We start from the raw sequence: 17,270 nt of genomic DNA on the forward strand, positions 1-17,270 counted from the left end.
ATACTTGGATTTTTAACAGCTTAAAATAAAGTTTTCCAAAATAAGGTCTAGGAATTCTGGGTTTCATTGTCCTCATCTGTAAAATGAGGGAGTTAGTCTAGACCAGCACCATCCAATAGTACTTTCTGCAATGATGGAATGTTTTATACATATATATATGTATATATATACATGTATGTATATATATGTATATATTTTATATATATATATATTTTATATATATATATATATATATATATATATATATATATATATATATATACATATATGCTGTCCAATTCCAATATAGTAGCCATCAGCCACATGTGGCTATTGAACACTTGAAATGTAGGTAGTGTGACTGTGAAAATGAGTTTTAAAATTTTATTTACTTTTTTTTTTTTAATTTTTATTTATTATTTATTTATTATGTTTATTTTTGGCTGTGTGGGGTCTTCGTTTCTGTGTGAGGGCTTTCTCCAGTTGCGGCGAGTGGGGGCCACTCTTCATCGCGGTGCGCGGGCCTCTCACTATCGCGGCCTCTCTTGTTGCGGAGCAGAGGCTCCAGACGCTCAGGCTCAGTAGTTGTGGCTCACGGGCCCAGTTGCTCTGCGGCATGTGGGATCTTCCCAGACCAGGGCTCGAACTCGTGTCCCCTGCTTTGGCAGGCAGGTTCTCAACCACTGCGCCACCAGGGAAGCCCTAAAATTTTATTTACTTTTAATTAATTTACATCTAAATAGCCACATGTGGCTAGTGGCTACTGTATTGGACAATGCATATCTAGAGCCTAGATTTTAGATGATTTCTTACATCTTTTTCACTCTAACACTCTTTAACCTGTGGTTTTGTGGCAATATCATAAGAAAAAAGACAGGCTTTGGAGCGAGAAATCTGGCTGTTCTGCAATGGCTGTTCTTTCTCTTACTAGATGTAAGATCTTGAGCAAATCGCTCAACCTCTTTGAGCTTGTTTGCTTATCTCTGTAATGGACATAATAAGGCCTACCTCGTTACTGCACAGAAAATTATTGTGAGCTGTCTGTAAGCTGTTCAGTACTATGGAGGTTCTACCTGTCAATATTATTCTTGGGAACTTGAAGCATTAAAAGAGCCAGATTTGCTTTGCTAAGGGAGATGGGGAAAGATGACTGGATAAAGATGACTGGGCAAAGAATAGGGTCTTGATTAGTACCAGAGTTTTTGAGAAACGAGAAGGAAAGGACAAGAGCCTAACATAATATAAAGTTAATTTTTCTGAAATGAAAAAGGAATTTTCCAAAAACAATAGTTGTGCCTAACCAAGCCCTGTACTTGCAAAAGGATCTAGTCAGGATAAGTAGAGAATCTGATCTATCAAATGGAGTGGAGAAGAACATGGCAGGTTCTCAGAGCCTGGTGCCATAAACATGCCCACCATATACCTCCCTTGAGTCTAGACTCCATTATCAAGGAATTTTGGTCATAGCCTTTTCCAGTAGTTCATCTATGGGAAACATGCTGGTCAGGCAACTGTATTTCTCTTTGTAATTATACCCCGGTCTATACATCAGTCTCTATGCACTTTGCTAACGTGGGTCAACATCCTGGAGACCAGTTGATTCTGAGGCACTGATGAGATCAAGTTTCTGGGCCATCCATGTCCTAAGAGCAGTGAACTCACCCAGTAATCCTCCTGTGCTGGAACCTTCTGCCCTTCCCCAGGTGGCACCCCACCTCGCCATTGCCTAATGCCTTCTTGCTTCAAAAATTCTACTGTCTCCAGTTAATATCCTTAGACTTTGATGCCCTAAGATCTAAAAATACTGGACTGTGGACTACAGTACTTCCATTTGAGGGTGGAGGAACACTGCACACCTAAGGAATCAAGTGACTTCCCTAATTGATGCCATATATGGAGGAGTTGTCACAATCAGGCAGAAACAGAGAGGCAATATTAAATAGTGATTAAACACGTGGCCATTAGCACCAGATTCTAAGCCATGTGACCTCTCTGGGCCTCAGTTTCCTCATTTATAAAATGAAGATGACCATACCCACCTATACCTCACAGGATTGGATGTGGGACTTAAAGGGGATAATGCAGTATCTGGCTCATAGCAAGTGCTCAATAAATGTTAGTTATAGACCTCCCTACTTTGTGTTTTTTAAGCATAATTGTAATGCCCAATTGCCCATGATCACAGGGACCAAAAATCAACTTGTAAAGAAGGAAAAATAGCTCAGAGACTATAGCTTGAACCTTGACTGATGGTTTATTTGTTTTAACTTTATCTCCCCTTGGCCTCCCTCTCCTTGCCAGACACTGTATTGGAGAAAGTAGCAAAAGTCCTGGCTGCAAATCTCAGATCCCCCAACAATGTGATGTTGGCTAAGTCACTTATGCTTTGTGCATCCTTAGTTTGCTCATCTGTAAAATGGGAGTAGTGGTGTCTGCGTTCCACTCTCTCTGGGTTGTTGTAAAAAACCATAGGAGAAGACACCGGTAAAAAAGCTCTCTAAGAGCTCTAAATTACTACCCCCATGCACACTATTTGGGTAATCTGAACCCATATTTGAGATAGAAAGAGACCAAGTTGCATGGTCTCCTTTCAACAACTGAAACTTCCAATACCTTGCTTGCAAACCTGTTTCTGTTAAGCATAGATAAATGAGCCAGAGATGATGTTTACTGAGAAGAATCTTGGTTTCCCTCACATAGATTGAGTCATATATTCAATATCACCTGGGATACAGCTAAAGGGAAGAATGCCTCTCTATATCCTCCCACCCCAGAGCACCCTGCCCCAACTTAGCCAGTCTGCCATATAATACCATTCAGCAGGTGAGTGGCCATTTGGCCAGAGTTTCACTTCGTCTACCCTCAGAAATGCATTTGGCTCCCTGGTGAATCTGACCAGGAAGGATGGCTCTGAAGTCCAGCTTGACCCCAAAGGATCATTCTAGAACACACAGAAAGGTCTTTAGTGCTACATCCTATATGAAGTTGAGGCTTTCTTGGGAGCAGGCCTAACGTGGCCCTGGACCACCCCAGATTCAAGGGTTCCCTGGGTCACTAAAACCTGAGCAGTCCCCCTGAACCTACGCCTGAGTCTGTACCTGCCCCACCAACACTCTCAGCATCAGCTCAGACCCAAAGTAGCCTTCAGGAGCCAATGGGCAGAGGAAAGGGAGCTGCAGGGAGGGAGTAGTCCCACAGATAAGCTCTTGGCTCTTGACCCAATGACACCAAGGATGAGAATGATGTAAGGAATGACAAGGGTTGGGGAGTATGGGGGACAGTGGGGCTGGCTGGGAGCCTCCAGAAGCCCAGCGCTCCAACATACACAGAGCCTCTGAGGGCTTCCAGTGCCTCTGGTTGAAAGACAGCCCCGCATTGTTCCACGGAGCTGCAAGCAGAGAGTGGAGGTGTTGCTAAAGCGGCTCCAAACAAGGAAAGTTTGCCAGACTGTTTCAGCAATAAATCTACCTTGAGTAAGTGATGAAAATAGCTGCAGGACCCTTTAACCATCGATGAAAGATTTGTTAACTATGCTGGAGTCATCTGTTGACTCAGATCCTTCCTGAGGGTTACACAGACAGGGTAAGTGCAGATTGCTAAGCAGTGCATTTGTCTGAGTTTTTCTACAAGTAAATGAACAGCAGACATCCCAGGAAATCAAGTGCTTCAGACTGAGCATCTCAGTGGCAACAGAGCAGGGCTGAAGGTCACCCCACCATCATCACACCTCTGTTATCCCCTAGTCCCTCACAGTTTACAAAGGGGTGTCATATTCATGATCTTATTTGAGCCCCAGACGACTCTTCAAGGAAGCGAGAGCAAGAAATCAGTATCCCCATTTTACAGATGAGGAAACTGAGTCCATGAAACAAAGACTCAACCTTGAGCCTCCTAACTCTTAAAGCAGTTCTGTTCCACTGACCTGGCTGCCACTTCCGTGGAGGCACTAGCAGAAATACAGTAATAAGGAGGGAGGAGGAACAAGGGCCTTGATCGACACTTTTGCTCAGAAAAGCAAGAAGGAAGGCAGTTTGGAAGCAGCTAACAGCATCATACCCATCTCTGGGCTTGTGAAGTTGACCCACTGTTCACCTTTGCAGGTCACCAGGGCCTGGATGAAGGGGAAGCTGGGGCTGGTGGACACGTGGACCAGGGCTGTGTAGCCAAGAACCACGGCAGCCAGGGGACTCGCTTGCCACCACTCAGGAAGCAGCCCTGGCAGGAAGATGAAACCCAGGCAGAGGTACCATTTCTAATGGGGTCCCCTCTGTCACTATTCTTCTTGACTTTAGAGGTAATGTTCCCTCCCTTCACCATTTCTTGGGGTCCTCCAGAGAAGAGAAGAGTACTTTGAGCCTACTGACCCCTGTTTCCCAAAGTGTCACCTGTGGAACCCTAGCATCGTCAGATGCTCCATGCAAAAAAAGGGTTTCTTGGCCAAATACATTTGGGAAATGCAGCACACCATGTCCTCCTCCCAGAGGGTCACAGTGCACATTTGACCATGGACCATAGGTAGTTCTATAGGTAAAGTGGCTGGTTTAGCTTTAACTCATGGTTTTCCAATCTTACTTAACCACAGATCCTCCCTACACTCTTCACCCCATCTAGGCAGCTCTAGTCTTCTCTAGAAAAAAGAGCTTTTTTGGCCTTAGAGCTGGAAAAGCCTTGTTTTGAGTCCTGCATCTTGCTAGCTGTGGTGACTAACTTACTAACTTTGAACCTGAATTACCTCTTCTGTAAAATGGAGCTGTTATCATACACACCTCCCAAGGTTGCTATGAGGATTAAATAAGTTAAAATGTAAAAATGCTTTCTAAACTCTAAGGCCCGTGTGTGTGTGTGTGTACAAGGTGACAGTGGTTCAGAGAAATGTAGACAACACGTGCTCCTATCTTGAATAAACATGTATGACTTACAAGCAGGTCATACGCCAATGAAACAGGAAAGGGGGAGAAGAGAAGTACCACCTAGTGGGAGAGAAGAGACATTTTATGATGGATAAAGACAATGATACCAGCGTGAATATACTTAATGCAGAACTATACACTTAAAAATGGTTAAAATGATAAATTTTATGTTATGTATATTTTACTACAATAAAAAAAAGTTTGCCAAAAAGAAAAGACAGTGATACTAATGCTTGATTTTTAATTTTTTGATTTTGATTTTTAATTTTTTTGCAGGAAAGCACTATATGTCAGGCATGGTTAAATGTCATTCTCTCCATCACCAATAATAAAATGTTTTATTATAATAAACATCATGAAATATCTTGCCATTATAACCATGTTTTTCTTCCCAGGCTGCTAAGGAGATTTCATCCTTGGAACCACCAGTCTAGCCACAAGGTCTGACTGTTATAGGAACCTGCTCTGTTCCTTTACAAAACCTGTTTTCAGGAATGCGTATCTGTCGTTCCCTAGGACACGTCAAAAGGGAATCACCGTTGTATCCACGCTTCAAAGGAAAGCCACCATGAAGAAACACAGCAAACCTCCAGGAGGGCCCTTGGGCATGCCCGCATCGATCATTCTTGGCTCCTGCGTGACAAATCCCACACGACATTCTACGGAGTCGCCTTCCCCAACAGGAAGGCAGATCTCAGCGGTAAGAAGCCGAATGTCTTGCTTGTTGATCTCGGTAAACCTGATCCTACAGAGAGCACTGAGGCAGGCTGAGTGTCACTTCCTCATGCCACTCACCTTAGAAAATAACTGCCAAAGTCCAGCTGGAGGTAGGAATGAGACCAGTCCTCGACCGCACACATTCCGCAGTCAGACTGCCTGCGCTCAAATTACCCCCGCTTACTAACTGTGACCTTGGGCAAGTTATTTAATCTGACCGAGGCTCCGTTTCCTCATCTGTAGAATGGGAATAATAATAATACCTCCATAAGGCTATTATGGGGATTCAGTTAATGCATATAAAATACTTTGCGGGCTTCCCTGGTGGCGCAGTGGTTGAGAGTCTGCCTGCCGATGCTGGGTACATGGGTTCGAGCCCTGGTCTGGGAGGATCCCACATGCCGCGGAGCGGCTGGGCCCGTGAGCCACAACTACTGAGCCTGCGCGTCTGGAGCCTGTGCTCCGCAATGGGAGAGGCCGCGGCAGTGAGAGGCCCGCGCACCGCGATGAAGAGTGGCCCCCGCTCGCCACAACTAGAGAAAGCCCTCGCACAGAAACGAAGACCCAACACAGCCAAAAATAAATAAGTAAATAAATTTAAAATACTTTGCATGATTCTTGTCCCATAGTTAACACTTAACACATAGTAACTATTATTATGATCGTTATTATTCTCCCCATCACCTGACTCAGCCAGCAAGAACCCAACCCAGATAATGAGATTAGGGCTCCCTGAAGCTGCCTCAGCCAAAGCCATGGCTGTCTGAGTGCCTCGGCACTCTCTTTGCCTCTCTTCCCATTAACCCAAAAGTGATAAAAGTTGAAAGTCAACTGTCCATCCCCACACCAGCAACTAATAAGTTCTTGTTCCCATCCCGTTTCTGCAGACAAACAAGGGAATATGAAACTCTACCAGGGCAGAAGCAGCCACTTGTTCCAGGAGCCTCCTGCTAAAAGATGTCTTTTCCCTCCTGTAGCATCTGCCACTGGCTCAGAAAAAAACACATCTGGAGAAGTGAGGAGGAAAAAGGTTGTGTGTGTGTGCTTTTAAGCATGCGCGTGCTTAAAAGATTAATCTCAATCTAGGAATGAGGTGACTCAAAGGGATGTCTCAGAGAACAGGCCTTACTTGCTTCTGAGCTCACCGGGTGGAGCTGGACTAAAGCTGTAGTAATTTACTAAATGTTGAAAATAGTGAAGTACAGGAAATTTCAGCTGCCCCCGATTAAAGCAATATGGTGTTAACCAAACTTTTTGGTGCCAACAGAATCCTTTTTTCTGTTAAGGGGCTGAGGTTTATCTGTAAGCATGTAAGGACAGAATTTGAGTTTGTAAGCAGCTGACCCACATCAAACTCAAAATGCTGGAACCCAGAAATGGTTTTGCTTAATTGAGGGTCTGTCACCTTTGAAAATGTAGGATAAATTTTGCAGGTTTATCAACCCCCTTCAGAAGTCAGGTATACCTTCCTTAAAGATGTCCTTTGCTGTCTCTGGCCTGGTCCTGCCTTGAAATTCTGTGTGGCTCTTCAGTTTGGTTGGGAGGCACCTGTGCTGAGTGGGAATGAGCAGGGACTCTGGAATGTTCTGCCTGTGGCAGCTGTGTTACTTGAGCCAGTGGCTCACCACTTTGAGCTATAGTGACCTCCTCTGTGCACACAGATAATAATGCCAGCCTCACAGGGCTGATGGAAGGATGAAAGGAGATGAAGTATTTATGTGAAAGTATCTTGTGTCCAACTGGAAACAACAGCAATGTTAGTTCATGGTGGGGATTCATGCCATCTGAAGTGGCCCTGAGGAGCCATGGGCATACCAGGTGGTCCTGGTGCCAGTGAGGGAGGTCGTTTTCAGTCTGTTCAGGATTTTCTCAGATTTCCCATGTCTAAGCTGATCTAAACCTTTCCATTCATACCAGAAGGGCATCTGTCTTCCCAGGTTCCTTGGAACCAGGAGTAAACAGCAGGTCTGACCTGCCAGGGTCACTCAGGCCTAAGTAAAGCCCTCAATCTCACACCCAGTTCAGCCCAGAACCGAGCCAGGCTCAGAGGACAGGAATCCCTTCCCTCAACCCATGTATATGATTTAGTAAGGAAAGCAATATTTTCCACTATATTAAAACTCTGTAAATTTTTAATTACAATAGAGAAATTAAGGCTTGGCTTATCAGCCATACCTCACACAAACCATTTGAGTTTCCACATAGATTTCCCAATGCAAACCTTGTCAAACAAAATACACAAGGTCAGTATTCAGAAGAGGGCAGTTGGTGGGCAGCTGGCACCTGGACAGTGGAGGTCTCCAGGGACATAAAGACGCTATGTGCATGTGTTGGGTTAATCATTTTCTTAACGTCTCATAGTTATACATATTACCCTGAATATATTTGGGTGAATTTCCTTCCTCATTCAACTCTAAACATGTTAGGATACTTGTGTGTGTTTCTAATCTTTTTTCTTTTTGAACACTAAAAAGGTGAGAGACGTTTTTATTTTTCCTCCTGTGAAATTGAAGTCCCTGAAACTCAGCACACATATACATTTCATAGAGCCAAGTTCGTATGTTAAAAGCTGCAAACTAAAAGGAGAAATTTTCAGCAACTTCTGAATAATTGGAAACAGGAGACTCTAAGTACTACCCGTAGCTCCTTTCTCTCTCTCTCTCTCTCTCTTTCTCTCTCTCTCTCTCTCTCTTTCTCTCTCTCTCTCTCCATATACATATACACATACACCACACACACACATATGTTTTGGGGTTTTTTGGACATTAAAAAACTGGGTTACAGTTGTGGCTGATTCTGACACACAGTGATTTTTTTCTAGCTATGTTCATATTACAGATGTGTGGAGTCACCTAGGTATTCTGCTAGTGGCAAGATTAGGTATTAAACCCTAATGAAAGAAGAGTCTTCTCTCAAAGAAATATCATAGAAAAAAGCCTAGTTCCAAACACTTGTAACTACATATAATTAGCTCATTTAATCCTAATGGCAACTTATGAGGTGGGCAGTATGATTACCCCCATTTTACAGAGGAAGAAATTGAGGCTTAGAGAGATGACATGAGGGAAGCAAACACAAATGTGTATTCCTATTTTCTGCCCTTTCTTATCTACAAGTTTGCACAGTCCACAGTCTGAGCCATACTTTTTTCTCTTAACGACACAAGCCAAGATTTCTCCTTCTCCGGACATGGAAATCTCAGCTCTATCATTTTAATCTGGCTCAGTTTCCCAACTGCAAGAGAAGGACTGTATTTCCTCACAAAGGCTCTTGAATTTACCACATTTATACTTCTCAGAGCAATCAGAGGCTGGGTTAACGGGTGCATAACCAAATTCCCATGAAGCAAAGCAGCCCTACTCTAGTGAGTTGACCGATTTCCAGGTCTGTCAGCTTTATCTCCCAGCCCTGGGTACAGAAGCGACATTACACTCAGCAGCTTCTGATGCTGGAGATTCAATAAGATACAATGTCATTTATCCCTTGCAGGCAGCAGGATTTAGATACCTGCCATATGGGGGTGTGTTTGTTTTTACATTTTCTCCAGGCACCAATGGCTTTGAAATCACCTCCTATCTCAGAGGAATCACCCAGAGTCCTGGACCCCCTGAGGAGTCAACTTAAGGCCAATAAGCCCCCAGCAGAGCTCTTCATCTTCCCTGTGGAGATTCATTTCCATACCCAACACCCCCCAAAAGGAAAGGCACGAAGAAGAGGTAGGTCCCTGTGACTGGGTCTCCTGAGGGAACCAGGCCGGCCAGGAAGGATTGGGGTGTGGGTCCCACTAACGCAGCCCTCTCCTAAATCATGGCTGACACTCTTCAGGGTCACCCCCTTGAGAGAACTTTTTTTAAAGAAAGAAAAAGGATAAGTCTACAAGTAGTTCTCTTCTGGTCATATTCAACTCAATTTTTTAAATATTTATTGAGTCCTTATCAAGCAGAGCATTTTGCTAAACTGTGGAAGAAAATGGAAGTCAGCCATACACATAAATTAAGTCCAATGCACCGTAGATGTTATAAAGGTGCAAGAATTTTCAGGCAGCTTACAACAAATAAATGCAATGTATTAAAAAGGACAACTAAAATTGAAATTGAAAAAATAAAACACCTGGTTAAGAAGAGTAGAGAAATAGATGTTATCAGACATCTGGGATGAATTCATTGCTTTTGGTAAGCACCGGATTTAGATGAGTTACCTGGCAGCCAAGATAAAAAGGATATTTGGATCTTTGGACCTTTGCTTTATAAAAGAAAGATAGAAGTTTGTCTGAAGAGCCATTTTCCTGATTTTTTGTAATTTATTTTATTGAGGTATAGTTGATTTACATTGTTGTGTTAATTTCTACTGTACAGCAAAGTGATTCAGTTATACATATATATACATTCTTTTTCATATTCTTTTCCATTATGGTTTATCACAGGATATTGACTATAGTTCCCTGTGCTGTATAGTAGGATCTTGTTGTTTATCCATCCTGTATATCATAGTTTACACCTGCTAATTCCAAACTCCCAGTTCTTCCTTTCCCCACTGCCCTCCCCCTTGGCAACCGCCAAGTCTGTTCTCTATGTCTGTGAGTCTGTTCCATTTTCCTGATTTTGAATTAGGTACCATTATTATGTAATGTTAGATGATTTCTACAATCCTTGTCAGGGAAGAGATTTTGAGCTTCTAAGCAAAGTGCTAAGAGAGTACAGGTAAGGGAGAGCAATTCCAACTGGGACTTAGAAAGGCTTTTTGAAAGAGGCTTCTGAGTGACCGCTCAGCTCACCCTGCACCACAAGGAGAAATTCTTTCTGACCTTCCCAAGCCATTCCACATTCTTGCCCCTGGGACTTTTCTGGGCAAGCTGAGGCAAAAGGCAACTCTCTAAACAGCTGACTCCAATTTTGAAGAAGTCCTAGTTCTGAGCTTTCTAGAAACTTCAGCAAAAACGGCCACTGGTTTCTCAGTTTTTGCTCTACGGCTGTTTGGAATTCTCACTATGAAGAAGCATGTCTGTTAATCTTAAAAGACCAGTCAATGGAAGGGGTCATAAGGGAATTTTCTGAAGTGATGAAAATGTTCTAAATCTTGGTTGGTTGCATGGATATATACATTTGTCAAAACTCACTGAACTGTACACTTAAGATCTGCACATTTCACTCCGTAGATTTTAACTTTCAAAAAAAAATTACTTAGCTCCTTAAAAAAAAACACATAGTATTACAGTATTTTTCAATGTAGGTTTTTCTTATTATTCAGGTATGATGAGGCCAATAGAGATCAGGAGGCAACTGCCAGAGAAAAGATAGTCTGTTACTCACAGTTCACAAGAGGAGAGGGCATGCCATGCCCCTCGAGGCCACATGGAGAAGAACCAGGGTCAGCTAGGAAGCAGAAGGGCTGGCGGGGCAGGGGGGTGGCGCGTGTGGGATGGGCAAGAGCCTTTATTGCATTTTTGGCAGGAAGGAATGGGCGAGGCAGGGCAAGCAGGCTAAGCCGGTTTGGGATTGGCTAGTTTGAAAAGTTTGGGCAGGCTCTGTGCATCAGGGCTGTCCCTGGTTGTCTGGTACCTGGCCCTGGGGTCATTAAGGCAGGGGGATAGTGGCCTGGAAGTGTTAAGGAGGTCATGGCTGGGGAGAGGGGGGAGGGGCTCTAGAATGGTTGGTTTCCATATGAAATGTGCACTTGCAGGTGGTCCTTTACTGTCTCTAGGAACTGGCTAGCCCTGGGAGGGACAGCCTCCCCAGGGTGAGTAAGGTCCCAGATGTCAAAACACTAGAATAAAAAGATATGCTTACTGATTCACTTTGCTGTACACCTGAAACTAACACAACATTGTAAATCAACTATACTCCAATTTAAAAAAAAAAAGACATGCTTAATATATGCAAAGATAGGACTATTTGCAAGATTTGGTTAAATCCTGATTATCTCCCATGATGACCCTGGAAGGAAGGTCACCAGGCCATCATGGACCAGATTCTTAAACCTATTAGATCCACTGAGCTTACCAACACACTGACAAATGAAAAATAGGAATAAAATATACAGAAAGTGAATCCATTGAGTTCTTCCTTCTTTTGTATGTCAGTGAGGACTCCTTCAGTAACAAGTATTAGAAGCCTAACTCAAACTCTCTTAAGCAAAAAAAGAAATGTATTCACTCATGTAATTGGATAGTGCAAGGACCAGCCAACCCCAGGCTCAGCTGGATCCAGGCCTCAGAAAATGTCCTCTGGGCACTATTTGTCTGGGTCTCTCAGCTCTGTTAGCCTTTCCTCTCAAGCACATTGTCCCCATGTGGTGGTAAAAGGGCCTCCTGCAATTCCATGACAACTTGTTAACCCCGGTAGAAAGGATATGCCTCTTGGACTTCCCTGTTGGCTCAGTGGTTAAGAATCCACCTGCCAATGCAGGGGACACGGGTTCGATCCCTGGTCCGGGAAGATCCCACATGCCGCGGAGCAACCAAGCCCGTGTGCCACAACTACTGAGCCTGCGCTCTAGAGCCCGCGAGACACAACTACTGAGCCCACGCACCACAGTTACTGAAGCCCCCGCACCTAGAGCCCATGCTCCGCAACAAGAGAAGCCACGGCAATAAGAAGCCCACGCACCGCAAGGAAAGTAGCCCCCACTTGCTGCAACTAGAGAAAGCCTGTGCTCAGCAACAAAGACCCAAAGCAGCCAAAAATAAATAAATGAATAAATAAATTTATTTAAAAAAAGAAAGGATATGCCTCTTAAAAGCTCTGGCAAAAAGTACCAAAATTGCCTGTGATTGGCCAGGCTTGGGCTATGTGCCCACCCCGGACCCAGTCACCGTGGCTAAAGCAATGAGGTGCTCTCGTTAGCCAGGCTTCAGTCACTTGCGCATCCCTGGAGTCAGGGAACGGACCACCCAAACCACATGGTCTGAGTGAGAGAAAGATGGGTCCCCAAAAAGAAGAGACAGCTGGCAAAAACCACAGATGTCTACTACAACTTGGCTTTCTCTTTGTCTCCTAGGTGCTCCACACCCTGAGTCAGCACCAGAAACAGAAGAAGAGTCCAGGCCTTTATGGAGGCCTCCCCTGAAGCAGGTGCCCCTGAAAAGACCAAGGGAATTAACAGTACATCTCCCAGTGGACACAGGGAGGAACACACTCTCGCCTCAAGGTAGCTATTCCTTCCCTCCAGCATCCCACAGGGATCTCACTCCAAAGGAGAGCAAGGCAAGACACATCAGGGTCCTCAGCCATAAAAAGGAGGCTAGAGGGACTTCCCTGGTGAAGCAGTGGTTAAGAATCCGCCTGCCAATGCAGGGGACACGAGTTCGAGCCCTGATCTAGGAAGATCCCACATGCCGCGGAGCAACTAAGCCCGTGCACCACAACTACTGAGCCTGTGCTGTACAGCCCGCGAGCCACAACTGTGGAGCCCGCGCTCCTAGAGCCCGTGCTCCGCAACAAGAGAAGCCACTGCAATGAGAAGCCCACGCACCACAACTCACCGCAACTAGAGAAAGCCCATGCTCAGCAACGAAGACCCAACGCGGCCAAAAATAAATTAATTAATTATTTATTTTTTTAAAAAAAAGAGGCTAGAAGGGAGGCCACTCCTCCCCGGCCACTTGAAGATGGCTTCTGCTCAGGCAGCAGCTGCCTTAACCAAAGTGCTGCAGTGAAACCAACTTCCTGTCTACCTCACAAATTACTTACTCACTAAATCAAACCCCCTACTAATATTTCCTGGTTGCAGATGTAAAACAGCACCAAACTTACTACGTATTTGCTGCACGCTCTATAGTTTCTCCCATGTTTTTAACCAATGGAATTTCATTTCTAATCTATTTGGGACTATTCATGAGAAGTTCATAATATCAACAAAAGGCATCACTCCAATTTTTCAAAACATCATGTGGACATCTGAAATTATACATATGAGTGCATCAAAGTGTATATTTTTATATGTTGATAGGTTGGAAACGATGGGCCATATTTAGAAAGCTCTACATTTTCACAAAACTGAAGCTCCTTCCCCAAGGGCAAGATGACAGTATGACAAATGCTAGGTGATCTCTGAGTGGTGGTAATCAGAAGAAGTAGAAGGATGAACGTTCACATTTAAGGAGTTCTTCCTCAGTGCCAGGCACTGGCCTCAGGTTTTAACACATCTTATCTCATTTACTTCTCACAACAGTCCTACCCTCATTTCACAGATCAGAAATCTGAAGCCCTGGGAGATGAGTGACTTGTTTGAGGTCACACAATTATAAGTGGCCTCGCTGGGCTTGGAGCTGAGGCCTTCCAGTGCCAGAATCTGTGCTCTTATTCATTATACTGCACTGCCTCTGAGAATAAAAAAAAAATGAACCCAGGTCAGGATGTTCTTGAGACATTTCCGTTTTGAGAACGTCCTTTGATAATTGAGGCAGGGGCTTGTTTACCATATCTCTTAAGTGAGAGTTAATCATCCTAAAGACTTCGAAGTTTTTTTTAAAAATCCACATATGGGGACTTCCCTGGTGGTCCATTGGTTAAGAATCCGCCTTCCAATGCAGGGGACGCGGGTTAGATCCCTGGTCAGGGGGCTAAGATCCCACATGCCACGGGGCAACTAAGCCTGCACGCTCTAAAGCCCGCGTGCCACAACTAGAGAGAAGCCCGTGCCGCAGTGAAGATCCCGTGTGCTGCAACTAAGACCCAATGCAACCAAATAAAAAATAAATACATAATTTTTTTTTTTAAATCCTCATATGGCAAGGGTCACTCTGTGTGCAGACAGGTGAGAAAGCAGCTTTGCCCCTGTGCACCATAATGTCAGGGGCACAGCCTGAGCCACCAGGAGGGATGAGCAACACCAGGGAATTTCATCTTTGGTGCTGCACACCTCACACTGCCCTCCACTTGTTTTGAGCTGCCATGTCCACTGGGGACCCAGTATCTAGAGCTTGTCCATCCTCTGCTACCCTGCCAGGAGGAAGCTGGGCTAAGAAGTCCCTGGTACCTTGGTTAGTTCAGTATGTTAGTTCAGTGTGTGACTCAACTGGGTAGTAGATGCATTAAAAAAAAAAAAAAAAAAAAAAAAAAGTCTAAAGAGGCAAGATTTTCATGGCAATCTTTCTCACACAGGGGTCCCTGGAGCAAGGGTGTTTAGAACTAGTAAGTGGGACTCTCATTGCCCCAGAGGTTGCACAGACCCATTTACGTGCTTAGCCCTGGATTGTTTCACTTCTCATATCATAAAAATGAAGCCAGATTTTTTATACGCACACACACACATACATATTTTATTTTATTGCTGAACCATCCGAGACTAAACTGCAGACTTTGTACATTTCATCCCTTATCAGCACGTATCTCCCAAGAGCAAGGATATTCTCCTTGTAACCACAGTACAATTATCACATTCAAGAAAATTAACATTGATGTAATACTATTTTCTAATATATAGTCCACATTCAAATTTCTCTAATTACACCAGTAATATTCCTTACAGTTGTTTTTTTTTCCCCAATCAATCCAGGATTCCACTCAGAATCATACACTGTATTTAACTGTCACATCTCTTTAGAATCTTTTCATCTAGAACACTTCCCCAGTCTCATTTTTCATGACACTGACATTTTTGAAGAGTTTAGGCTAGTTGCTTTACAGAATTATCCTCAATTTAGGTTTGTTTCCTCATGATTAGATTCAGATCAAACATTTTTGGCAAGAATGGCATGTTGGTGATGTGTGCTTCTCGGTACATTACATCAAGGGACACAAAATATCCCTGTATATTAATTCCATTTGTTATAAGTTGTTCCATTATAAGTGATGTGAAATTTCATTATTTGGTTAAAGAGATGTCTTTGTCCATCGTAAAGACACCTCTTCCCTTTGTAAATAAGTAGCTTGTGATACTTGGAGACTGTGTGTGAAGCTAGCCTTTAAACACAAACGCCAAGAGTGTGTTGAACATGAAATAAAGACCACTCTCTCTGAGATTAAGACAAGGTCCCAATCACTTTTAGATTACTGGGTTTTGCCCTCCCTAGAGCAGCCCCTAGAGCAGAGCCAGTTTTGGGAAAGAGTGAGAGAAAGAACAGAGATGGAGGCCAAGACATGCTTTGTGGAGTTTATCATCCATCCCGTTACCCTCTAACTACCATCTAGAAGGGGCTACTTTGTACTTTATGACCTGGAGGAGCCATGAGATCACTGGTTCTGCTTAGAAAAATTGCTTTATGGTTGGAACTCTGTAGCCAACAGTCCCATGCGCTTCAACGCTGGGGTCTCCCCAGTTAGGGAAGGACCTTGCAGCCTCCCTAGTCTTTCTCCTGTCTCAGGAGCCCACCAATAGGATGAGAATAACAACAATCACTGTTCAGTTCCTCCCAGTTCTTGGAGGTTCCCCAACAGAAGGGCCGCTATTCTAGCCAAGAGTAATCCCACCTTGGCTGTGGGAGATACCTGGCCTCTGCTCCCTAGCAGGGCTGGAAAAGAGAGACAAACTTGAGAATGAGGGGAATAAGTGATCCTAGACACTAGGAGCCATCAACAGAATTAGAAAAGAGGTTCCGGGCTTCCCTGGTGGCGCAGTGGTTGAGAATCTGCCTGCTAATGCAGGGGACACGGGTTCGAGCCCTGGTCTGGGAAGATCCCACATGCCGCGGAGCAACTAGGCCCGTGAGCCACAACTACTGAGCCTGCGCATCTGGAGCCTGTGCTCCACAACAAGAGAGGCCGCGATAGTGAGAGGCCCGCGCACCGCGATGAAGAGTGGCCCCCGCTTGCCGCAACTAGAGGAAGCCTTCGCACAGAAACGAAGACCCAACACAGCCAAAAATAAAATATATAAATAAATAAATAAATAAATAAATAAAAGAGCCTTCCCTAAATTAAAAAAAAAAGAAAGAAAAGCAGCTTCATTATTAAAAAAAAAAAAAGTAAAACACATTCTTATTGAAAAAAAAAAAAAGAGGAAAAAAAAAAGAAAAGAGGTTCCTTCTCCTTCTTGCTCATCCAAATTCTCACTCATGCTTTTTTCTCCTTTTGCTTTTGAAGAGGACGCTGCTCCATCCCAGGATGGCACCCCACCACTGTCCCTGACGGAAGGAAGAAAAGGTCCAGAGAGCCAGAGGGGCCTGGACAGCCCCAGGACGTCAGGCCACAGCAGCGCCATGGGCCCCCCACGTGTGAGACGCGCCGGCGGGGCACTCCCAGCAGAAGGACAAGGTAATCACTCCCGGGGTGCACGGATGCACCTTCTTGGCTTGTCTGTGGCTCTGGGCTCATTCTAATCATCTTCCGGGGCCACACATAAGCTGTCTGAAAGCCACCCCATTGAAAAAGGGAAATCAGCAGTGTTTCCAATGCTGTCAGTGGGATTAACGGTCACTATGCATATTCCTCAAGAGTCAGTACATGTTTTAAGGGTTTTCTGCACCAACATGCACTGCCAAGCTGTTCTGTGCTTTCCTCGCTCCTGGCAGCAGCGTGTGATGACACAGCTCCCTGCGCTCATCAGGGAGACTCGCTACTGGGTTTACCAGGCATTCTGAGCCATAACCCTGCACGGGGCAAGGGAGCCTGGGGACCCTGCCAACAGGAAGAGCCCCCGGGGAGGAGTCACCCTCCGGCCCAGGGCAGAGCCTGAGGCCTGGGCACAGAGAGAAAAGGACTCTGGATTTCTACTAAAGGATGAGGC

General features: G+C 44.5%; 1 protein-coding gene across 1 annotated transcript in view; it reads left to right on the forward strand.

Annotated features, from left to right (window-relative positions):
- The window catches only part of KIAA2012 (KIAA2012 ortholog), a 115,419-nt gene that overhangs the window by 17,163 nt on the left and 80,986 nt on the right, over positions 1 to 17,270 (forward strand). The window contains exons 5-10 of the mRNA XM_059927356.1: positions 4,080 to 4,222; positions 5,406 to 5,589; positions 6,494 to 6,636; positions 9,154 to 9,322; positions 12,603 to 12,752; positions 16,628 to 16,798. Coding sequence (XP_059783339.1) covers positions 4,080 to 4,222; positions 5,406 to 5,589; positions 6,494 to 6,636; positions 9,154 to 9,322; positions 12,603 to 12,752; positions 16,628 to 16,798 — 960 coding nt within the window. The remainder of the gene's footprint in view (positions 1 to 4,079; positions 4,223 to 5,405; positions 5,590 to 6,493; positions 6,637 to 9,153; positions 9,323 to 12,602; positions 12,753 to 16,627; positions 16,799 to 17,270) is intronic.

Source organism: Balaenoptera ricei, chromosome 7 (genome assembly GCF_028023285.1).
Source record: "Balaenoptera ricei isolate mBalRic1 chromosome 7, mBalRic1.hap2, whole genome shotgun sequence".
Classification (NCBI taxonomy): Eukaryota; Metazoa; Chordata; class Mammalia; order Artiodactyla; family Balaenopteridae; genus Balaenoptera; species Balaenoptera ricei.